We start from the raw sequence: 25,310 nt of genomic DNA on the forward strand, positions 1-25,310 counted from the left end.
CTGAGTCCACAATGGATGGATTATTCTTACAAACAGGACAAGTCCTTCCCACACATAGAAAACACATCACCTCTGTGCCCAACATTTTGTCTTCCATCTCCAGACTGTCCCTATGATGGGGTAAGCAGTAAACACTTTCCCTACCCAAGGCCAAGTTGTCCCCTTGCCACTTCCCATCCTCCTAGAAGGACAACTTTCCCCCTGTGGCCCCAACCCACCTTCTGTGCATCAGCTTCCTCGTGACCCCACTGGAAAACAGAATTCAGAAAGAAAAAACCCAAAGGACAAAAAATATACTGAAGGCTGTAAATTATCTCAGAGCTGAACTGCTTCCTTTCGTGGCTGCCATTTCGTACCACACCTAGTCATTAAGAATCAATAATTCTCCATGCTGTTAATGTTTGAGCTGCTGAACCTCTAGGGCGAGTCTCAGAAACTCTACACTGTGCGGAGACTCACGGACAGACACGGCCCACCTGAGCAAAGGCAAGCACCAAGGCCAGAAGGAAAAAGCATTTTTTAGACCAAAAGAAGCCTTTTGTGTTACAGGTAAGGGGTGAGCTGGCTGTTGTTTCACTGAGAGTTTTTAAAGGCTGAAGCAAGGGGTTTACTGAAGGCTTTGCTGGCAGTGTTAAGAACTCAGCTGTCCTTGTAAAATGGATGTCTGCTTGTGCTGAGGCTGTCTGGTTTGTATTTGATTTGGATATATTTCCCCTGCTTTCTCTTCACTGAATTTTAACATCTGAAATCAATCATTTAAAGAAAATCGATGTTTTTTTCTTTCTTTTTTTTTTAATCTTTGGAACAATATATTTCTGATTGTTCCTGATCTTTAGACTCTGGGAATGTTCTTTCTTCTTTGAATTATTATTATTGAAAGTTGCTAAGATATGTGCATGTTAGAGGCTATCCCAGAGATTTCTGTTCAGGTAGGGGAACCAAAAGGATTATTAGGGATATAGAGTGAAATGAAACAGAGAAATGAAGGGGGAAACATGGTTCCAGTCCTAGGCCAGATCCCAGGCTGCTTTTGTTCAAGCTGATCCTATTTCAATCCTGAAACTGTCTAATACCGATAGGTTATGTATATGTTCATATACACTCAAACTCTGTTCTAAGCGATAGAGGAATATTTTGGTGCACTGATCTTTGGTAGCGCTGTGACTTGGAAGCAGCTTTCAGCCATTCAATGGTTGACACTGGAATCAAGCAGAATGGAGATTCAAACCAGTCATCACTGCCTTATAACAGACCCTGCAAAGGGTACATCGTTAGGGCATGATATTTATTTCCAAAGAGGAGGGAACAGTGAGGACACTTTGTGTCCAATCCAATAAATGGCTGTATTTCCACCGCCACACTTTGGAGTCAGTTCTGGGCAGACACCTGATCAAGACACAGACGGACATGAAGGAGTGCATTTTCTATTCCTTATGCTAAGGATGGACATGTCCCATCCATAAACTTTCTCCTCTCTTGTTCCTTCTCTTTTCCCTAAACCCAAACCACGCCATCCCCAGGTCTTCTGTCCCAGATGCCGCCATAAGGAATTCATTTTCTGAGTTTCCTGTCTGCTACCAAATTCAGTTGAAACTGTCCACGGTATTCAGAAGGTGCTGGGAGGAGCAGAGAGGTTGTCAGACAGACAGAGGAAGGGCACACACAACTCCATAGTCAATCTAATTGCAATACTGGGAGCAGGATGTACCTTCACAGGTGGTTCAAAATGTCATCTCTCCATCTTACTTGTGCTCAGTTCCACCTCTTCTGGCTGCAGACAGGGCAGTGAGGGACCTGCTCAACAGCATCAGTGTCAGGCGCTGAAGGTTTGCTCTTCAGCCATCCTTTTCAGACAGATTTAATGACTTTCTTCATCACCTCTAGTTTCAAAAGAGTGCTGTTTTATTTTCTTCCAGTACCCACCCACCTTGCTCTGGTATATGGAGAAAGCCCAGTAATTTCAAAGTGTGCAATTGCACATGTAATGAAACCTTGCTCAGAATTACATTTGCAAGAGAAAAGGCTGTGTCACACATCAAAATAAGTGCTACAGGGAGCATCAACATGGACAATAATTTCTATGTTTGCAGGTCTTATTTTAAGGGAAAGGAAGTTTAAAAAAGGTATGATGGAAAGGCCAAGCACAAGGGAGGGAGCTGTGCCTCCATATTGTTTTATTTCAGTGGGTGCCTCTATGGGACAGGGCTGTGGTGGCTGACTGATACCTACAGTTGTGAGCCAGGTGAACATGGAGCTGCACTGGAGTCATCAGTGCTGTATTCCCACCACACCAGGACCAGTCTAATCCTTCTAGTTAAAATCGAGAAGTAGTGAGAAAGCAAGATTTCATTTCTGAGGAACCATTTCATTTGCAGGAGGATGTAACACCAATCGATGCTTCTTTTGGAAAATCAGGTTCCCTCGAGACATGCAGTGCTCCCTGGCCTGGAAATTTCATTTCCAGTTGCCAGCTAGTTTTAAGAGATGCAGAGGCCTCTTCTCCCTCTGCTTCTGCAAGGTACAGGGGTGGTTTGGTGACCAGAAGGCAGGACCGTGAAAGTGGCTTCCACAAGATGTACAGTTTTCTGTGGTTATATGTTCCCTTTGAACACACTTTTGCATTAAGAAAAGCAGAAATGAAAAGAGAGCTTGTGTGATGCGGACAAGTCCAGTAGTGAGATCTCATGACTTGAAGTTTTGTGCTGACTTTAACTTATTTCTAGCAGCCATCTGAAGCTCTCACAGCATATGGGACCTTCAGCAGCCTGGGGGCTCCTGCGCTGTTCCCACTCCTGCAGCCCCTGAGAGAGGTGAGCGGTCCTCTAAGCGCTCATCTTTATAACTGTGTAAAGGTTTACATGTAATCTCTATGCACAGATAGAGTTGGCCAGATCATAGGCTTAAAGTCTTTCTCACCTCTTCTTTACAGAAGCTGAAGCAAATCATATTCCAGTATGTTTAAGCTGTGTGGACTTCAATTTCTGCTTGCAGTTCAGTGGGTGAGTCGCAGCTTTTCCTTCATTTATCTTGGAAGAAAATGTCAAAGGTTGCCCAGCTCTAACCTGAAAAGAGCTCGACTAAGCAGCTGTAAACTTGGGTGCTGGAGGACACCCAGCCATGTATGGGATCCTATGGCCAAAGGTTAAGCAGCCATGTCAATGATGAGAAAAAATCATATATATATTTGGAAGAAAACAGTTTATCTATTTTGCCTCTTGTAGTTCCTCCTTAGATATAATGTTTTCCAATGGATTGGGTTTTTTTTGTTTTTTTTTGGTTTTTTTTGCTAGTTAAGGTTTAAAAATACTGCTAGAAACTACTAAGCAATGAAGTGCATTGTCCTTTATTATAACCTGAACATAGTAAATGTATGGTGACAGAGCATTAAAACAGGCTGCCCAGAGAGCTTGTGGAGTTTCCTTCTCTGGAGATATTCAAGACCTATCTGGATGCCTACCTGTGTGACATATTGAAGGGTGCCTGCTTTAGCAGGGGGGTTGGACTCCATGATCTATGGAGATCCCTTCCAACCCCTGCAACTCTGTGCTTTTGTGAATTCTATGGCATACAATGGCATATATTTTAACCCATATATATTAATCATTCAACCTCATTATTTCAAGTATATAAATCCCTTCTCAGGTAATTTTGTGGTGCTGAAATGTATGAATTATGCCATTTATGGACCTCATCTTTCATACTCAATAGATTTCCTGGTGTTCATAAAGGCTTCGCTGACTGCTCATTCTCTAGAATTGAAATTAATAGGAAACATAGGAATGATTCAAATTGAAGTCTATGAAAAAATGCCTTAAAATGTGGAGACTCTGGGTATAGGACTGGTGTGCAATGGGAAGCACCTTGCTGCTGTTTCCCTTATTAGAGGCCATGGCACTGGCAGTGCTGATCCCAGGAAGCCATGCCACAGGCTATTTGAAATTGAGCTGTCAGTTACCTTATGGACCAAGGAGTAAACCTTATTTCCCCTTTAGGCCCCTGAGGAGTGATTCATGCTGTAGACATACGTTTGGAAACATTTATGGTGCACATAAAGCAGTTTTAATTGACAGGAAGAGATATCTCACTTGCTTCACAGCCTGCACTTTGAACCCGCTGGGTTTTATGGTGTCAGCCTTTGTTCCTCACAGCGGGGCAACTCCCACTGTCAAACATGGCCAAGGAAAACCCTTCCACAAAATGGCCCTGGGAGAACCTCCAGAGATTTGTCCTGTGGGGGTCAGGCTGTGCCCACCAGTGCCAAGTGGGAAGAGCCAAAGCAATTCAGATTTGGGGTCCTGCTAACCCCCTGTCTTGAGATGAGTTATCAACATCTAGTGAAAAAGCAAAAGGCAGCCATAAAGCACTGTATTCTGGTATGCATAGCTCTTACACGGTTTCTTTGGGTATGTTTCTACTCTCATTAATGTTCACTAGCATTCTTTCTTCTCACCTCACAACTCTTCCCCCAGTTCTCACATTATTCCAGTTTTCCCATTTGCAAGAAGTTAAAAACCCTTGCAGGCAAAGAGGGCAAAATCTCTGGCTATTAATAAGCACAATCTGGTGTTATTCAAATGCAGCTTGTGACACATACACACAGAGCAGCGCTTTAGGGTAAATTGGGCTGAACTTAGCTATGTTCTTGTCATAGTTGGAATTAAGTTTTCCCTTGGTGATATGTAAGCTGTGCTTTTCTGTGAGAGGCTAAATAGCTGTCCTGGCAGCAACAGGACCAAATCCAGGGGAAAAGTCATGCAGCACAGTGCCTGACTCCAAAGAGCTGTGGATAGCATGGCAGTGGCTCTTTGAATCCACAGAACAGAATAAAATCATTTTTTCCTCCAGAATAAAGAGAAGAAAACTCTGTGAGGCTCTCAGCAGGGAGAGCAGCCCAACAATAGAGCTGTAATCCTGGCAGGTAGTTTGTCAGCATTGATGTGACTTTGGAGACAGAGAGTAGATGTCCTTCAGGATTTTGGTTTTGTTCTTGAAGAACTGCAGGTTTGATTGTCTCATATGCAAGAGCTACTCTAAAGGACCTTGCATGTTTAATTTGGAAACAAGGACTGCCATGAAACTTTAGGGCAAGCGTGTGTCTGGAGATCTTTGGGCGCCAGGCAGGGGTTGGTTATAAAAGTCATTAAAAAACTGTGATAAAAAAGCAGCCTGTGAAGGGATTGCCAGCAGAATATTAGCAGAACATGTCTGCTGCAGTAGGGCTTTACACTTAGAGTTGTGAAGGCATAGGACCTGTGTGGTGTAGACCTGTGTGGCCTGCTCTGATGTTGGGAGTGGTGGATCTGGAGATGCCCAGCTCTTTTGCTCACAATACATTTCATGATTCCTTTTGAATTTTCTGAGGAAATTACACAGGTTATATCCCCAGTTCCTTCCCTTCTCCAGTTGGGGTGCTGAAGTCCCCAAAGCACTTGTGGCCACAGGGTTGCATGGCTCCTGGATGGATGTGCCTGGTTCTGCTGGGGACATTGGTGTGGTCCCCAAAGTCTTCTGTTTATCTCCTTTTGCTCTTAGTCTAACGTCAGCTCTTCAGTGTGCCTATTTGCTCTTGAAAGTAGGTCAAATCTCAGTTCATTATAGAATCATAGAATGGCTTGGGTTGGAAGGGACTTCAAGGATCATAAAGTTCTAAGTCCCTGTCACAGGCAAGGCTGCCAGCTGCTAGTTCAAGTACTAGATCAGATTGCCCAGGGCCCCATCCAACCTGGCTTTGAACACTGCCAGGGACAGGGCATCTACAACTTCTCTGTGCAAACTGCTCCAGCACTTCACTGCCCTTTCAGTGAAAAATTCCCCCTGATATCTAATTTAAATCTTCCCTCCTTTAGTTTAAAACCATTCCTCCTTTTCCCGTCACTACCTACCTGTGTAAAAAGTATAGAATTAAACATCAAGTGGTTAGAAAAGAGCAGAATCCAAATGTTTGTAAAGTAAAAAGTAAAGCATTCTTTAACAATGAATACACACTCGGAGATGCTCAGTGCAACTATCTTTTCCATTACACTGCAGCAAAATGACTTGCAAGGGGCTCAGAGCTGGAGGGTTGCTGCATGTGTTTGATGACAGCAGATTTTCCTCAGCTGCTCTCTTACCCCTCTCTCTCCTTCCCTCACAGGCTGCGTGCCAGAATTTGGGGGACCTGCATTTAACTGGACCTCTTAAAGACATGAATTTCTCAATTCCAGAAGGAACAGGAGTGCGTGCCATTTACCAGGTAACCAGTGTCTCTTGATATCCACTCATCAAAAACCTTATAGTCTTCATGTACTTACCTCATGGACAATTTTACTGTCTGTGCTGATGGGACAAGCAGTCCCTTCAGAGGACTTGAAATTAACTTTAACTTCCTTTATCTACGAATTCAAGAGTCTATATGCAAAGAAGCAGAAGACAACCCCTTCTCTAAAACAAAAATATTAAGGGCATATTGAATGACAGAGATTAATAATATCAGCATTCCTCGAGAATGGCTTTCCATGCAACTGTGTCATCATTTTCCTTACACTCTGAGGTTTTCTTCCAAAAACCACAACCACAGAAGGACAGATCCAGCTCCCAGGCAAATGGAGGATGTGTGTCATTATTTTCCATTCCCGTGCTCAGACAAAGTCCTGTCCTAGACAGACGTTTTCTTTGGAAAGAAACCGCACTTGGGATTTCCTGCAGCATTCAGGAAATGCTGTGAAAACTCTCTGTTTTGGAGAGGGATCAGAAAACAGCAGATTTTTTGAGCAGACTCTTGCAATATCATTCTTCAAACCAAGCACGCTATTGGAAATGAATTTTAAAAGATGCAAAAGCCCAGAATTATTTAAATTATGCTGAAAGTTCTGAAAAAAATGTTGATTTTTCTTCTGATTTTTCCACATTCTAGTTCACGCATGAGTCTACTGATGTGATATTCAGAGCAACTGGTGAAAAAGATGGACTAATTGACATCCTGCCGGATACAGGAATACTGTATCTCAATGGGTCTCTGGACTGGGAGACAAGAGCTGTGCACAAACTGCAGGTAAAAACTCAGTGAAAAATAAAGGGTTATTTGTATTCAATTTATTTTTGGGGAAACATGAAATGAATAGAAAACTGTGCTGGAATTTCAAATTATTTCTTTTGTCTGTATTAATAGCCAGCTTTTTAATTTTTAATATTGAGCATTGCTCAAAGATGTGATTTTACAGTTCTGAAAGATTTTGCACAGGAAGGTTACACTGAGAACAAGAATTATCCTGACATCAAAACCAATCTATTAATTGTCTGTCCTAACATGAGGAGAACACTTGATTGGAAGTGAAATATGGCACCACAAGTGAGGTTTGCCTGTAGCTGCTGAAGACAGTTGTGGTGAATCCCATGGTTGGAACATGAAAATAAACTATCATAATCTATTTAGGAAGGTTATAATCTACTTAGTGACAAATGATGTGACTAGAAGATATCTAGACACAGAAGCACAGATGTAACCTGTGTTAGCAGCAGAAAGCTATTTGGCAGATGTTGGAAGCTACTACAGAAAAGATGATGGTGTGTTTGCCTTGTTATTATGTCCATTCCATAAGGATCTTATTGTGAATGCTCTTGGGAGTGGGACAGTGAATAAACAATCTTTTTGACTCAGTAGAACCTTGTGCTCTTATTCTATGTCAAAAATAGCATTTCCTTCTTTGAGACACTGACAGTGGAGGAGGAAATGATCGTGAGAGGATCACTGTCTGAGCAGACAGAAAACGTGATGATGCTTTAGTTAGGCTTAGCTATTTTTCTAAAGAACAAGATGTCTAGATCTTCAAGTTTAATGGTTTCATGCTATCAACTCTAAAGCACACTTGGAATGGCAAGTATTAGAAAGGACTCTAAAGTTGCAAATCCTTTACAGACAAGAGGAAAAATGACAGAAATGAATAGCAATACTTGATTAAGTATAAATAATTGTGATTTGATCTATTAAGTGCAAACAAAATAAAGTCTGACAGATATAATGTATACTTGGTGCTTTAAAATCAAACAAGGCTGAAAAATGAGAAGTCGGAGTGTTTGGAACAAAAATGTAATCAGAACTAAGAATGAAGTTGTATTAACAAACCTTTAGATCAGCTTGCTTTTCTGGTTGATGTTAACAATGGCACACTTGAGTCCTCCATATCATGTTGAGTTTTCTCCTTGTTCTTTGGAAAGCATCCCTTTTTATCAAAAGGAAATCTTTAGACGGAAGCTGTGCATGATTACAAGTAGTTTGCTGAGGCTGGAAGTTAGAAATTGCTCTCTGAAAAATGTCAGCAGATGCAGGAGTAGGTTATTCTCTTTTGCTGACATTGCATGCTACGGTGAATCACCATCAGTGAGCTACTGTGGTGTATTTGTCCTTGTTGTTGGAACCACCCTACGATGACTCTCATCAGATTTGTATCACAGTAAGAATGACATTTGACAACCTGATTTTCATTTGGTCTTTAAATCTCGAATTTATCTGCATTGAAATAACCTTTTGTTGTTCTTTTCCAAATCTAGGTGGAAATTCTGGATAAAAATGGAGTGGTAGTGAAAGGTCCATGTTCTGTTACAATATACGTTGAGGATATCAATGACAATCCACCAAAATTTGATCAAACACAATACACTGGAGTAGTGAGGCAGAACTCCCGTGCAGGTAATCATCTTAATAATTTAATATTGCAGTTAGTAGGAAGTTAGATAGAAAAGTTAACTGGTAAGATAAATTGGGTGCCATGCTTCAACAAGCTGAAAGAACAGTTTTCCTTCCCACAAGACTGTACTAAATAAATATGCAAGCAAGTATAACATAAATGAATGTGCAAACAAATGACCACTGTGTGGTGTAAAGGGATGAGTGTAATCAGAAATATTGTACTACTTGCTTTGCAAGTATTACTTAATAGGGAAATATTGCTGTCCTCTTCACTGCACAGAAAAGGAAAAATTCTATGCTTGAAGAATTTCAAAAGTTAAAAGTTGCCTAAGTTTATACAGAAAGAGAATGTTACAAATATGTAAATCTTTGCATATCAGTGAAATAAAAAGCCAGAGTAGACAGGGACTCTTTGTTTATTATGATAGATGCTTCTCAAAACCCAGGCTGAACCTTAGTAGTTGCCAGAGAAACTTGGATTATGGATTGCAAAAATTTATTCCAGTCATAAGGAAGTATTGAAGAGCAGCTTGAGACCTGTGTTTTGGAAGTGAAACAAATAGCTCAGCCAGCTCTATCACTGTGACCATGGGATAAGAGGAAACTTTTAATAAATAATATGCGTATTAGACTACATGGAGCTAGAAAAACCATTCTGCAATATTTTGAGGTATACCTCATGAAAGGCAAAAAGACTTTGAATGTTACAAAGGTGTTCAAAATACAAAATTTTGTTTATCTTTCCATACATCTCTGTTCTTTTTGTTTTATGATTGCTCCTTTCTTTACAAGGAGCATTTCACAACTGTATGACATTTTCCTCAGGGTGCTTTGAGTTGAACTGGTTTGGATAAGGACTACAAAGTGACAAAGTAAGAGATACCAGTGAGCTCCAGTCCAGTCACAAGCACTCCTTGGCTGGTAGATAGCCCTCTGAGTTATCATCTCTGCCACTTCCACATCTACTGGTTTTCACTCCTGTTGAGAGCCTATTAAGCAGAGATTGGACCCATGGGGTGGCGCACAAGAAATGTAATTTCCATGCCCAAACATTGCTTAACAAAAGAACTGTGAAATGAAACAGAGGCAGCTCACTGCAAGCTGACTTCTTGGCTTCTGAGCTTTGCACAGATGGACCATGCTTTGAGACTGAATTGCTATCACTTTCTAATCCAAACAGGCAAGCCCTTCATGCGTGTCCATGCCACTGACCTTGATGATCCTACAACTCCCCATGCACAGCTGAACTACAGCATTCCCCACCATTTTCCAAATCCTTATCCAGAAATGCTTTTCCAGATTGATAGTTTAACTGGAGAAATCTCACCAAGTAGGACAGGTATGTAAAATTATTTGTCTGTCAGAAAATGAGTGTATATTACTGGATGTGCATAGAAACAAAATTCTGGCTACACTAAGCCAGATCCTGGTGCTAGCTCTATTCTTTGAAATCTAGAAAACCAAAAGCAGTAACCTGAAAAATACATAGAAAAAAACCCAGCTTGCTGAGATTTGGCACATTTGATGCAGAAACAAGATGGACATAGGAGGCAATGGTCAGGTGGAACACCTCCCAGCCTCTGCTTCATTTTGCTTACAACTCTTTGCTCTCTCTCTAGGCTCTTACTATTTAGATCCCCAAAAGCAGGACACCTTCATACTCGTTGTCTCTGTGAAGGACATGGCAGGGATGACAGAAAATGCTTTCAAGAACAGTGTTGACGTGACGATCACTGTGAAGGAGAGCCTGTGGAAGGCTCCACCCACCATCACAATTAAGGAAAACTCAACCCAACCCCATCCTGTCAATATCAGCCGGGTAAGGCCCCTAACTCCATTCAGTTCCTGCAAGGCTAATCAGTAGCACAGGGTTATTTTACCCCAGCTCACTGAGTTAAATGATTAATTCTTCAGGACTTTGGCACTTCCCAGTTATTTTCCATATGATATCTTTGGGAAATGATCTTCAGGATAGGGCTCATTAGCATACTGTTAGTATGAAATTAATGGGCTAAAGGTATGGAGATAGAGCGGCTAGACTTTGTCCTTCAGTTTGGAGAGGCTGGTAGCATCACTTCTGTGCAAGAATATCCCAAGGATGGAGGAAACTTTGGTGCAATTTGGTGCCTCTGCGATGCTGCCATTCTTCTCTCCTGCTGTGTTTTCTTCAGCCTTTCTGTAACACAGGAGGTCTTCCGGGCTTTGGACAAATCAAGAGCTAGCCCACTTAAGGTCACTCTGAGGTTAGCTGCTTCTGTCTACAGAACATCCTGTCAGAGGTCCAGTTCCACTGCAACCCTGTTATGAATAGTTCCCCTTACCCAGAGACATCTTCTGTGGCCAGTTTTTGTGTCACACAATGTACATGCTACCTCAACAGTACCTACGAAGGGTTTAAATATCCTCCTTCAGATTCCTGCATTCTGATGGTATTTCTCTTCCGATGTTTCACTGGCCAAACCAAATATTTTGCCCATAATTTCAGAGTGATAGTGATGTATGCACCAGTAAATATTAACCAACAGACCAACAGCCTTTCAGAAATGTTTGACTTTCAAAACCACCTTGGCACTGGGACCCTCAGTGCAATCATCTCTTGGGCCTGGTGGAATTCATCTAACTGTATTTGCAGGACTAACTGCTTGGGTGCCATTCCTACTGGCCTAGATGACAGCCCAAGGAAGCCCAGAGTAAAAAAAAGGTGGAAGAAAAACTGGTGTGCTTGGTGCTCACATTCTAGGCGGCTTGTATATAAATTGTATGTGGCAGTTATTGATGTGTTGATTCTGCCTAGTGGAAAATGAAATGCAGTTGCTGTTAGAGTGTATGAAATACAAACAGTAATACCAACTCCTACACTAGTTTGACACTCCTTACTTAATTTAATTTTAAATCTGAAGATTTCCTATCACAGACATTGATGCATTTAATGAGCCTACACACACTTATGTTCAGGTAGGTAGTGGATATTTGCTTTGATGCTCCATGTCCCTGAATTAGATAAACCAAGGTACAACAAGCAGTAAAAGACAGTGAGAGGAGATGGAATAGATAAGCATTAAGACAATCAAATAGCTCCTTCTCCTGTATCACAGTTAACTTTCACAAAACCCTCTCACAAAAAGATAGCCCATGTTTGACAGATGGAGAAACTGAGATAAAATGGCTTTACTGCCACTATTCAGAGAACAGAAGTGGATTATCAGCCAGTTTTTCTGAGCCTTGTCCTGAGAGCCTGCCAAACTGCTTATTTTCTTGTTTATGTATCTAACAGGAATGCAGTCTTTACTGTTTGTGGCCCAGAAATGATCCCTGTTAAATCTCAGTCCACACTTATGACTTCCTGTCCTGACTAATTTTTGTGGTTTTAGGTGCAGTCAAATGAGCCAGATGTAATTTATGAGATTTTTGAAAAGGAGAATCTGGCCAAGCTCCCATTTTCCATCGATCAGAATGGGTCTATTTATGTGACTGAACCATTGGACAGGGAAGAAAAGGATGCTGTAAGTAAACACGTGCAACCTAACTGGTGGGAGAGAGCATTGCGGGAAGCTGATTACTGGTGTGGGAATAAACAGAAGGAAGCTAAGGAGGACATGGAGGGAGAAAAGGAAATTAAAGTTTAATTTCTTAGCAGATGTGAAAGCATATTCTCCTACTATACTATAAGACAGAGCTATGTTTTCTACCCTACAATACTTCTACGTGGGTTTGGTGTAGCAATCACCACCCACAGCACTATGTATAATGCGTAGTGCAGAACACACCATGGCAGGGTTTTTGGTTCACAAGCATGTCTTAAATCCACTCCAGATTCCAGAGTCCATAGCAGAGGAGGAGTTTAAGTTGCAGCTATAACTGAAGTTCCCTGTATGATGGGCTTCTATATAGAAAACCTTCAGTTCTTTTTTCTTGGAGGAAATCTGGGGACAGAAAGTACAGAGTTACTCCCATAGTTATCTATTTAAATGCAAATATGTCACTGTGGACATTCAACACACCTAATCTCAGTACCCTCATTGCAGTATTCATTCTTTGTAATCACAAAAGACAAAGAAGGAGAACTGGTGGACAAACCTCTGAAAATTAATGTTGTTGTAGAAGACATTAATGACAACCCTCCAGTATGCCAGAATGCTGTTACTATACTTGAAGTTCAAGAAAACGAAAGTGGAGGTAAGAAAATGCATTCTTTTTATTCATACAGATAATTCTGGTCCTCTTCTTGTTTCCAGCTGGCTGCAAACAGAGCCAGAAACTCAGACCCCAAAGTGTAAAATGGAGGAACATTCTTCTTCACTAACAGCCCTCTTGTTTCCATGCTGATAGTTCACACACAAAGGAGATCAATAACCTGTCCGAAGTCAGACTCCAAAGCTGTATTTAAAAAATAGTGTTCCATATAAAACATAAGATTGCATTTTCCCATTTAACACTCCAATGCTTGGAGTGTTAAAAGAAAACAAACAAACAAAAAACCCACAACAAACCAACACTTATATTATCATTTCCGTTATCATTTCTATAAATGTTCTACAAGAGATCTGAGATCATTTCTTCATGCCCTGGTGCTCCTCCATCATAATGCCTTTGACTTCAATGGGCCATTACCAAAATGTAGCCCCAAGTCTTCATATGAGTTATTTAGTTTCAAGTCTAAAGTGCCTATTTCAGTCTCTTCTGATCAGAACAAATAGCAGAGTGCTCTGGACTGCCCCAGGCCCAGACCAGCTGTTTGGGATGCTTAAAGAAAAAAGCTATAAGAAGTCAAATGATCGTGTCCATTGCAGAGTTTTCCACTGAGCTGTATATTTATTGTTGTTGCTGTGGTGAGTGTGTACCTCTGAGCAGAAATAGGAGCACTGTGCTATCTGGCTGACTCTGTTCTCCCCTCTGCCCCAGGAAGCAGCATTGGCACTCTGGCTGCCACAGACATGGATCAGAAGGACACTCTCAATTCTCGGCTTAAGTTCAAAATTCTGAGTCAGGATCCTGCTGTTCCTACAAGTAATCTGTTCTTTATTCAGCAAGACTCAGGTGTTTTGCAGTTATATGGACATTCATTAAACAAGCGCATTGCCTCCAGCTATTCCCTAAAGGTGCAGGTGACGGATGAAGGTATGTAATGCTTCCTGTTATATGTTGAAGTAATTTTGTTCATATCCTCACTGTCAAAGAGATTAAATGAATCCTAGGGAGTTCACTGGAAACAGAACTGGGAGCTGACCTGCTCCAGAACTGTCCTTCCTTGTTCTGGAGGTGCAGACATGTTCAGCTTGATTCACAATGCAAGTATGGAAGGAAACCAGCTCTAAGGCAGTGCATGGTTAAACCAATCACTTTTTTAACAAAAGATTTCCTTGCACAGGGGAAAAAAAAAGAGAAAAGCTTGATTGTTTACATATTGCATTTTCTTCCTAAACCTCTCATTCACAAAAATAGAATAAAATAAAGAAAAATAAAATAATGAAATGCAGAGAGTATAGATAATGTATTGTAGAAGATTAAGAGCTGAAATTCATTTTCAAAAAACATTGAATCATAGAATCATAGAATGGCCTGTGTTGAAAAGGACCACAATGATCATGTAGTTTCAACCCCCTGCTATGTGCAGGGTCACCAACCACCAGGCCAGGCTGCCCAGAGCCACATCCAGCCTGGTCTTGAATGCCTCCAGGGATGGGGCATCCACAGCCTCGTTGGGCAACCTGTTCCAGTGCACCACCACCCTGTGGTTTCCTCAACCTTTCCTCATAGCAGAGGTGCTCCAGCCCTCTGATCATCTTAGTGACCTTCCTCTGGACCTGTTTCAAGAGCTCCATGTCCTTCCTGTACTGGGGGTCCCAGGCCTGGACGCAGCACTCCAGATGGGACCTCACAAGAGCTGAGTAGAGGGTGACAATCACCTCCCTCTCCCTGCTGGCTACCCCCTTTTTAATACAGTCCAGGACATAACAATTTTGTCTATTATGCAAGTTCCCAGGAATACTTTGTGGTTCACTGTATGGAATGTAAAGCCTAAAGCATTGTGCTAAGGTCCTGAAAGTCAGGCTCAAGCAACTTGACAGTGTTCACTTTTGCACGCAGTGAACTCTTTCAGAGCGAAGTTATTTTTGGCAGTAGGGTTGCTGTGACATTGTTTGTTCTCTTTCCGTGCAGTTTTCCAGACAATCTGTGATGTGCAAATACATGTCATCGACATCAACGATCAGATTCCCATCTTTGAAAAATCAGATGTGAGTATTTTTAACACCATCTTTGATGTTCCTAACAAGCTTTTGACAGATGTTTGAGCATGACCCAGTGTCTGCAGAAGTCAATGGGAAACTAACCATTTACAGAACAGGTAACAGAGCAACAGAATGAAAATAAAGGCAAGGAATTGCTGCAAGGCCTGTATGCAAGGTCTATCCAAACAATAAATGGCAACGATTCTATTAAGGCTATTCATTTCAGAAATGTATGTTCTGGAGGGGGAAAGAAGGAAGAAAAGGCTTTAAAATTAATTTGAAAAGCTAACATCTCCCAAGTTCACTTCCAAATATTGCACTAATGCATCCAGGAAACCCAAAAGTTGAAATGTACTTTAGTTTAGATGAATGGAAATATAACCCTCTATTTTCTGTAACTGAAACCAGTGAACCAGTAGTCCATATCCAAATGTAGACCTGCTGGCCCTTGGTGCAGAGCAAGTGTCAAGCTCTTGCCTTTCACTCTGGCGGAGCTGCTGAAGCCTGGCAGAGATCTACAGACCTTCGCTAACTTTGGGCAGTTGGCCCAAGTCTTGCTACAGGTGCCACAGGGGCCAACATGCCTACACCTGCTGTGCATAAGCTCCTGCTGTACTTCAGGCAACAGAAGCACAGGGCTCAGGAAACCTGTCAGATGTAGGTTGCCTCTTGGGGAAGTTGTACTGGGTTTTGGGCTTTGCTGACGACATTGTCCAGCTATCTGTTGCTCTGTGCCTACACAGAAAGCTGTTGACTTTCTTGCCAGAAGTTCTCAGTTCAGGATCTGGTCTCAAAATTACTGGGTTATGGCACACATCAAATACAGTAAGTGATGCTGGACTGCTAATGTTGCAATGGCCAGTGGTGTATAGAATGATTAAACATTCAACAGTCCCTGTGATCAGGGTGCTCAGTGGGAACAGAGCAGACCTCTTGACTGTCCCTGCTGTGAACATTGCATGTGCGTGTAGCAATTTCATCAGAGGAGGTAAAAGCTGCCCCAAAGGGTCTAGGACTGCTGCTGTACTGGTCGCTTACCCATGGACAGAGATCCAAATCCTTGCTAAATATGCAGCTAAGAGGATAAAGCAACTTTGCTATAGGGTTCTTGCCAACCTCAGGCAGTGAGTTAGCTCACCTCTACTTTTGAGTTTGCTGCAGCACTCAGGTTTTAATCTTCAGATGGTGCTCATTGTGTCATATCTTAACAATCTCTTCTCAGTATCACAACGTGACTGTTGCTGAAAGTCTCCCGGTAGGAACGGTGTTATTGGAAATTCAAGCTACTGATGGGGATGAGCCTGACACAGGGAGCTCCTACATCATTTACCAAGTGAAGGAAGGAGATCCAAACAACACATTCATCATAGAGACAGATCCCGAAACAAACCGAGGAATCCTGAAGATTAACAAGGTGAATAGATGGATTTATTCTTCTCCTATATATGTCTACATACTGCTTCTGGCTCTGCTGTTGCCCCCTTCTTTGTCAGAGTATAAGATCTTTATGTACCACAGGGGAAAAATGGTATTATTGGAGTGATCAGCTGCAGCCATGGTGGTAGGCTGTCATGGAACAGATCTTCCACCCTACTGGTGATGTTGGTGACTTTTGCCACCAAGCACAGGTGAAACTGGCTTGTCTCAGCATAGGATAGTTTGTTCCTGCAGAGACAAATGCTGACTGTGGCAAAGAAGAGGTCAGTGTGTGCTGAGGTGGCTGATAAATCCCACATGCTCAGTGTTGGAATCAGAAACACGAGGAAGGTTTTCCACTGAATTCAGGCATTTTAATAACAAAATAGTTCTCCCTTTGAAATTAGTCTTTTTGGAGGACATGAACTATGAGACTGAAAAAATGATTGCTCATTTTCCAAGGACTGAAACCTTGTTAACATCAAGTTCACCTGCCACTGGCCAGGCCAAGGGCAGTTATTCAGGCTTGACCTCAGCATCATTTTTTTTCCTGAGGAGGCAATTGTGAGAAACTCCATGGTGTAACAATCCTCACAAGACTTTTGTAAGCCAGAGGTCGTCCAAGGCCTTCTAGTATGGAACTATAAATACTATTGCTGTAAACAGGATATAGTTATTAAACTTAGGCAGGCAGGTGGCAACGTTATTAGGAAATGCGGTCGCTGAGGAAGCCTCCAAATGGGCATATGGTTTCATTTAAATTGACTGTTCCCAGTGTCATTTTACTCTTGACAGCTCTCCTTTATTTCCTCTATATCTTCCTTGGGAAGAAGAGGGTTTTGCTGTTTCTCATGGTGGGAAAGACAGGGGAGCTCCCCTCTGCCATCTGGGAGCAGCACTGGAGGACCTCAGCCTGTGGGTTGCTGACTCCTCATGGATAAGGCTCAGCCAGGTGGGCTACAGATGAAAAACAAGAACATTTTCACATCTATCTGGTACTTGCTGAAGCGAGCAGTGGGACTGTTGCTTAAAGTACATTTTTCTGATTTATCCAGGCTCTTGATTTTGAAACAGCTCAAGTGCACAACCTGGTGATCAATGCAACAAACCCCGAACCTTTGGTGTCAGGAGTGCAGTACAACTCCAGCTCCCTTACCTTGTTCAAAGTCTTTGTAACAAACGTGGATGAACCTCCTGCTTTCCACAAGGAAGTTTACACTGCAGAATTATCTGAAGATGTTCCTGTAAATACTCTGGTCGTGACAGTGGAGGCCCACGATCCTGAGGGGGATGCTGTACGGTAAAAAAAGCAACAAATACTTGTTTCTTTATTGTGCTTAGGATTTATAATTTTCTTTTTAATAGAGGTACAAGGTATTTGGAATACAGAAAAAGGCTTTCTTTTAGAAAAGCTTGCCTATTCTTATTTCCCAGTAGAAGGAAGAGATGTTGAGTGGTGGCCAGATACCTAGCCACGGAAGACTTCTGGGCACTGCTTTTTCATTGCTGTGACAAACACTGCCAGTGGGACCCAGTAGGATAGTAGTTAATTTTCATGTCTGTCAGGAAACTTTCGCACTTTTTAACCCAAGGCACAAAGATAATAGTGACGCTCAGGTCCATGACTGATAATTCATTCATTTTCTTTTCTGATGGTCAAAGATCGATCTACCTCCACTATGGATGCAAGGCTCTGTGCAAGCCAATTCCTATGCTGGTAATGGGATGCTCATTTGGTGACTGGCTCATTTGGTATCTAACACTTTGCCTCTGCCAGATCACAGACCCATGCACAGCTGTACCACATGGTGTGAATGTACCTTTCTCAGCAGCATTGGGTAGAAAAACTATTCGTGGTTCTTTCTGCACAATTCCCAGCTAAAATGCTGGAAAGATCAATTCAAACCAAACAACCCTTGAAATCTGACTAAACACCAAGTAGTTAATGGAGTTTCAGAATAGAACCATTAGGCCTCCTGCGGTTTTTTATTCCCAGTGAGTGGTTTATCATCTGGCTTTCTACTTTTCCCTAACTTTTGGGAACTTAACATGCTTGGCCTTCAGTAAAGCTTTTGACAGTGAGCCACATAGTCCAGAGCACTGGGGGATGATGACAGAGACAGATGACAGGAATTCATGTTTACATGAACAACATTTATGCCAAAAAAATAAGCTAAAAGAAGTACAATATAAAGAGTTAAAATGTACAAGCATGTCAGCATGCTGTTTTTAATGCAATAGGTACTGAAATAGGTACTGAAATAGCAAAAGTAGTCAAAGAAAAATATTCAAACAAATGTTTTTAACTGGGTCATGTGTTCGTGGTTAAATTTGTATAAATAAATAGAGAGACCTTGTGCTTTCTTCTTTTTCTTTTTTTAAACAATAATATACAGGCAATTAAGCAGTGATCTTTAAAGCACTCCCAGTTTCAAGGCTGCTCCTATGATAATTATGCTGCAGCCTACCTCAGGGTGCTGGCCCCTTGCTTGTCCTGGCTCCACTGCTTTTTCTGCCCCTGCCCCCTATGGCCTGTGTCCCCATAAAAATCAAGGCATGGCAAACAAGATGGGGAGAGAGGGATATGGCACTGGGACAGAGCATACTTCTAGATCAAATGCTAGAAATACAACAGGTTTCACAGTTACTAGGAAGGTGGAGTTGCAGCACACCATAAGCTGGAGGAATGGTGCATTCCCATTGTTCTGCTCTCACTCTTCATTCTCTGAACTACCAGAATGAATAGGTTTAACCTCTCTTCCTCTGTCCCTTCTGGTTGGCTGTACTACTGGGACCTTTCTGAGAACTCCTCTTTTCAAGTACAACATTAACCTAGCTACTTGTCTATAATCAATAAAGTATTTGCTCTGTCAACATTTTTGCATGATTTGGAACACTGTATGTGCTTCTTTCCTTATTTCTTTCTAAAGATATTCCTTGGAAGGTGACTGGAGAAAATGGCTGAGTATTGATTCGTCCACTGGGCAGATACACACTGCTTCTGCTTTGGATCGAGAACAAGAACAAGTGTACAGAGTTGATGTTGTTGCATCAGAGAAAAGTAAGTGGTGAAACAACTACATGCACACACACAGATAAATCCTGACCTTTCTGGTATATGAGTAATGATCATATTTCCTGTGAATTCAGGAGGACCAGGAAGCAAAACTGAACACATGGAAAGTACAGGAATATGTGGTATGTCTCCAGAAGGATATATCCCTTAAGAATTAACCTTTCTTAAAGGATATTTTGAAATTGCAGAACATTAAGATTAAGACAGCTTTCATGAAGTCAGCTATCATATGCTATTATATTTGCTTGAGCAGCAAGGCATACAGCGAAGGTCACCGTTTCTTCAGTGTTTTCAGCATCAATTTTTTTTTACCATTTTTTTCCTCCACAGATACAAAGATTTTCTTCTTGTAGGTATGCTTAAGCTTTCCAAAAACATATCTGGAGAGTAACTTGTAATCTTATATAAAATTTTATTTTATTACAGATAAAATTAATACATTGGTTAGTCCGAAATACATTGAGGTTCCTAGCTCCATTAGCATTTTTAAGGTAGTTCACACAGGGAGATTTCCTTGTGTGTTTTAAATCAAATAGAAGTTAAAAACTCTGGACTGTATCTAATAGGCATTAATAGGCATAAATCTTGTTTTTCCCATATTAAGCACAGAATAAAAATAATGCTGGCTGCTGCTCTGGAGGATGTAAAGATGCAGTTATTGCATGTCAGGAGGAAGGTGTGCTTAATCAAACACTGAGTTGGAGTGGGGCCATTCCTATAGGAATGGGCAGGAGAAATGAAAAAACTGAGAGCTTTTCCTGAGTATCTTATCTTGGCCCTGTGGCAGGGTACTGACCTGTGTTTCTTATCTATAGAAGAGAGGGAGGAAATTTTTGGATTTTCACACTAAAAAGAGTGCTCCAAAGAGTTAATGCTCTGACCTTAAATACAACCATTTACCAGATGGTTTAGCTGCCTCCTTTGGCTTGCCAGTGTTCTGCAAGTTAAGTTAGAAAGAACTGTGGACAAATAAATCATAATTTTTAAAAACTTCTACTGATGGTAGAAACTACCATCAGACGAACTGGATCTCCTGAGACCTTTCCTCCACTTCCCATGAACAGAGTACCACCTTCCACTGCACCAGGATACCTATAAAATAGCTGCAAATGAATCAACCCGGCCTCTACATCCGAGCCGTGATTTCTAACTTTGCATTCTGTTAAACTCTACAGATAATGCGGCTCAGAAATCCAAAACACCCTTAGTATTAAACTTAAAGGATGTGAACGACAACCCTCCACGGTTAAATATGGATTATCCTCTTTTCTTCTGCTACCCACTCAGTGGAGGAGAGAGAACACTAATCAGAGCTACTGATGATGATGAACAGAAATTTTACTCAACAATTACTTTTTCTCTCAAGGATGATATTGATACAAGAAATAATTGGGAAATCTCAAAAATCAATGGTAAGTTAACACAGTTATTCTTATAATGAAACGAGACACTTTAGGTAATCTGAGAACTATAACAAAATATAGAATTCTTTTCCATTCCTACCATCACGTATCCAATATTTCAGGTAGAATAAAATGTAAGCTGTTGAGGAATTCCATACATTTTGGTATGCACTTATTTGAACACTGAAGTATTTGTTTGTTTGTTTAAGAGATAACATTTAGCAGACTGCAATTTAAAATTTCTCTAGCACTGAGGAGAGAACATGTAAGAATAAAATATACAGTGAGCTTAGAATAACATGTCATTTCTAACAAAGATGTAGAGTTATCGTGAGTTATCTATTAGTTACTGCTCTCTGTGTGCAAAGAGAAGTCCTGCCTCACAATCCAGCTGGATTTTTTGAAGGACAGTAAGCATGTGAGTAAGAAGAGTGCTTGGCTGATACAGACCATTCCTAAAAGTCTGCTGAGGAAATGTCTCACCAGATAAGTCTGGATTGCCACAGTGTGAGAGGGATGAGTTCTGAAAGGGTAAATCATCTAAAAATCAGAAATTGGAGTAACTGGTCAGCTCTTGTAGTGGAGGGAATATATATTTGGTATTCTATACTATTTATTTATTTATTTTTTGCTCAGTACTGTGCAATTCTATGTACCTACAGAGTATGTGGATGTGCAATAAGGAGGCAAAGTTCACTGGTGATACGAAGTTATTAGAGTAGAAACTATAGTTGTAGAACTTCTTATCATGAGATATCATGGATGTAGAAATCTTCAACAAACTCAAATGAAGAAATTAGATTTTGTCCAGGAAGTCCTTGAAGTTCTTGAAGTGAAAATGAAGACTGGAAGGCTATTAGGAGAAAATAATGCTTATGCTTGCCTTTTTTATTGTAGTCTTCAATTACTGTGGAGATAAGATATTGGCTTAGAGGGACTTTTGAAGTGATCCCAATGACTGTTACACTTGTACATTTCCTAGTTTTAGGGTGTGTTGGATGTGGCAGTGTAAGAGCACTAGAAAGCTGATCTGTCCCCTAAATTTTCTTGATAGCAGTTTCAGCTGATTTTGACTTATAGGAATACGTGATGATTGATACTCTCGGTTTAGATGTGATGGCACCACTGTAGTGCAACCCAAGATTAGATTTGACTGCTGAAGAAATTAAGAAGGAAATTCTCTGATGATATGACACGAAAGGCGAGACTATGCACTCAGGCAGTCCCTTTTGACTTAAGGTTTGTAAACCAGTGAGACCTAGGAAGCTGTGGAGGAAAACAGGAAGTGCCATCAAGTGGAAGGCAGCCTTATGAAAAAAACATATGCAGCTGTAATGAATTTTGAGCTAAATTTCTTCCTTGTGCTAACAGTAATATCTCTTCTTATAACATACAGCTACTCATGCTTACCTGTCTCCCAAGCATTCTAACTTTGAAGAGAAGGTATACAATATTCCAATGACAATGAGTGACAACGGAATGCCACCATTGGAGAGAGAAGTGATTCTTGAAGGTATGCTATGCTTAGAAGGCTTTTATTTCAAGACAACAGTAACATGTAAGAATAATCAATTTGCACTGTTAAACTTCTCATTAACTTCATTGTCCTTCTTTTTGCAGTAAATGTCTGCACATGTTCAAGTGAAAATTCATGTTTTATACAAGTAGAACGTGAGCACTCCAGGCCAAGCACTGGTCAGGCAATTGGGATTCTTCTTGGCGTCCTAATAATTATTGGTAGGTGATTTCTTCTTGGTTGACGTGGGATCTGGTCTCTGAGATCATGCTGCATTTCTGACACCGATTCACTCTTTCTGTGAAGAGATGGCATAAGCGATGCAGAATTAGCAGAAGAGAGATTTCATACCAACGTAATCTTTTTTGATATTCTTTTTTATGAACATAAGTGAAAAATCAGTGAGGATGACTGTTATGTGTTCCAGGAACTCTTCCTAGGCAGTAAAGAACAAAAAGAATTCAGTGCACAATGCCATGTGATTTTTGAATGTGATGGTCACAAGCACCAGAATGGGTGACTGTGAATGAGCCATGAAGAAGAGAGGAAAGATCCAAGGAGAAAGTCAAAGAAAATCAATTAAATACTTTATAGACCTCATATTTGAAAGAGTAGGGTGAAGCTACAGGATAAAAGTGGGGAAAAAAAACCCAACAACCTAAGAACTTATTAAATAATTATGCCATTTGAAAAGAGAATGAGTCTCCAAGAACAAGTTGCTATTTACCCAAAAAGACAAAGCCAAAATGCTATACACCAAACCCTCAGAGCCAGAGAAAATGCCAATGCGTATTTGATTCATCCATGTTCTTATTTAGAAGACAGAAAGAGGAAAAAAAAGTGATCCAGAGGATCTAAAATGGGAAAAGCCATGCTCAGATCAAGTAATTGATAGAGAAAGACATTGCCTTAGTTTGATCCTTTTCTTAGCATGATGCTATATGTAAATACAAATTGTAATGGGTAACTGACAAAAGATATCATAATTGCCAGCCTGAGAGAGCACAGTGTAATTTGCTACCAAATTGTAACTTCAAAACAAAACAAAATAGCACAGTGAATGTAGCTCATAAAGGACTTAAAAATAATTCCTGAAATGATTATGCATGGTTTATTTTTCAACATAATTTTTCCACTCTAAAGGAAAAATCAGATGATTGTTCCTTAAGTAGAGCTAACATGGATCACAGATCAGAGATGACCAAGGAAAAAAGAAAGTGAAAAGTATTTAAAGCATTTTTGAAATCTGGTGATAGAACAAATGTTGAGTTTGATCTTGTAGCTCAGAAGGTGTGATCATAAAAACAGCCACTTATTGGAGGTGTGTCTGACACAAGAATGAATTCCTGCATGATCTTAGGGCTACCTGAGACCTCAGCACTTTCTGTTCCAAGAGAAAGGATCCTCTGTAGTCTTACTTTATTTAAAAGAAACATAGAGCATAGACACTGGAAACAGTTCAACAAAGCACAAAATGAACTGCAAACCTTCAGCCAATACAGTCTGATGGGACAAAGTCTTTCATCAAAGTAAAATTCCTCTCTGTTCTTAAAGAGTTTCTCCAACTGAGGAAAGGGTGGGAGAATCACTGAATCACAGAGTGGCTGAGCTTGGTAGGGACCTCCAGGTCCACGTGGTACAGCCCGTTCTCCAGCAGGGACACCTACAGCAGGTTGCACGGGACAACTACTCAAATATGAATGTAAATGAACAACTGTGGAGGAGATATTCAGAGCAGTGAATGAGGTCCTAGTGCACACTGCTGCCCCAGCACTGCATGGTCATTCCCCAGAGCCACTTGGTTTCATTCAGGTTGTGAAGCAGTACAGATATTGCATTGTCAGCATCAGACTCTTTGCTGAAATACCTTTCCAGAATGTTTTCTTTACTGACAAGTGCTCTCTGTTTTTCAGGTGCAATTATAGGAGGTGTATTTTTTCACATGAAATACAAAGAGAAAAAGAATAAGAGCCAACAGAAAGATGCAAAGGATCGGTCTGAAAGTGATAAGCTGAATATATGACTGTTTATGTCATCAAGAAAAAAATGCCCTTTGGGTTCGGGAGAAGTGACCTTTGTATCTCCCAAAGCCCAGAAGTGTATTATCATGAACTGAGGATACAAGCATGGAAAAGCAGGCTCCCAGGGTTTTGTCCTCACTTTTGCAGGCAATAATATTCAGTCACAAAACCAAAAATGAACATCCACTTCAGCAGCAGGCGTTTGACAAAGGATCAGCTTTGACATCTGTTAGCTGATGACACCACCAAATGCTGAGCTCCTGCAAGGATCAATGTATGGAACCAGCCATTGTTCGGCAGCTAAAGTAAACGTGGACTTTCCAGAGGACTAACATTTTATTTGACTGCACATCTACTGCTCTATACCTCTCCATAAGTAATCGAACAGCAGAATGGGGAATGAAGTCCTGTGTTACATTTGAAGATGTCTCATGAAGTATCAAGAGTTCCTTTGAGTCTCAGCAAAGTTCCTTTCAAACACTGCAGTCTGAAACCTGCCCTGAGTCATATCTGCCTGCTTACATTATTCTGGTGAATTTGTGTAAGCAATATTCACTAGCAATGTGACATTTCAGTTTTTTGTTTATGGGGTCCAGTTTGTGAGGTGACATTGTCTTTCATTACAGTTTTGAGGTTAAAAAACATGCACTGAGTCATGTGGAAATTGAGTGATGTCCTCTTTTATCATACTGTTGCAAATATTTTGCTTGCCTCCTGCATGTTTGATAACAATAAAAATGTTCCTTAATGGTTTTGGTGTCTATTTATTTTTAATAAGAGAGAGAAGCAGTGCTTGTGAGCAAACCACTGCTGCTTGGTTATCTGTTGTGCTTAACCCTTATTTTCACAACACGTGGACTGAAAATGGCTGTCTGATTCTAGATGCAATGGTTGCTGAAGGTACTTGTGTATTGGCTTCAGTAAGAACTTGGACCCAGGATGACACTTCAGAAAAGGAAAGCTGTTCCCATGACAGCATGCCT

At 40.9% G+C, this 25,310-nt stretch overlaps 1 protein-coding gene across 2 annotated transcripts; it reads left to right on the forward strand.

The window, feature by feature from the left end:
• Window positions 1-396: 396 nt before the first annotated feature.
• On the forward strand, window positions 397-25,079 carry CDH17 (cadherin 17). 2 transcript variants are annotated; one of them, XM_015855972.3, is made up of 18 exons: window positions 397-549; window positions 2,930-2,999; window positions 6,134-6,232; window positions 6,893-7,030; window positions 8,527-8,665; window positions 9,846-10,004; window positions 10,285-10,484; window positions 12,037-12,168; window positions 12,691-12,841; window positions 13,568-13,783; window positions 14,825-14,901; window positions 16,118-16,309; window positions 17,367-17,611; window positions 19,242-19,372; window positions 20,563-20,799; window positions 22,187-22,303; window positions 22,411-22,527; window positions 24,220-25,079. In XM_015855972.3, exons 2-18 carry the CDS (start codon window positions 2,955-2,957, stop codon window positions 24,327-24,329), a joined length of 2,505 nt encoding a protein of 834 aa, XP_015711458.2. In that variant the 5' UTR covers window positions 397-549; window positions 2,930-2,954; the 3' UTR covers window positions 24,330-25,079. The 2 variants fall into 2 exon arrangements, with proteins under 2 accessions (XP_015711458.2, XP_085393337.1); XM_085537211.1 differs by lacking the exon at window positions 397-549 and adding an exon at window positions 2,727-2,810.
• Window positions 25,080-25,310: the final 231 nt, after the last annotated feature.

Source organism: Coturnix japonica, chromosome 2 (genome assembly GCF_054131305.1).
Source record: "Coturnix japonica strain WE chromosome 2, WE-NBRP24, whole genome shotgun sequence".
Taxonomy (NCBI): Eukaryota; Metazoa; Chordata; class Aves; order Galliformes; family Phasianidae; genus Coturnix; species Coturnix japonica.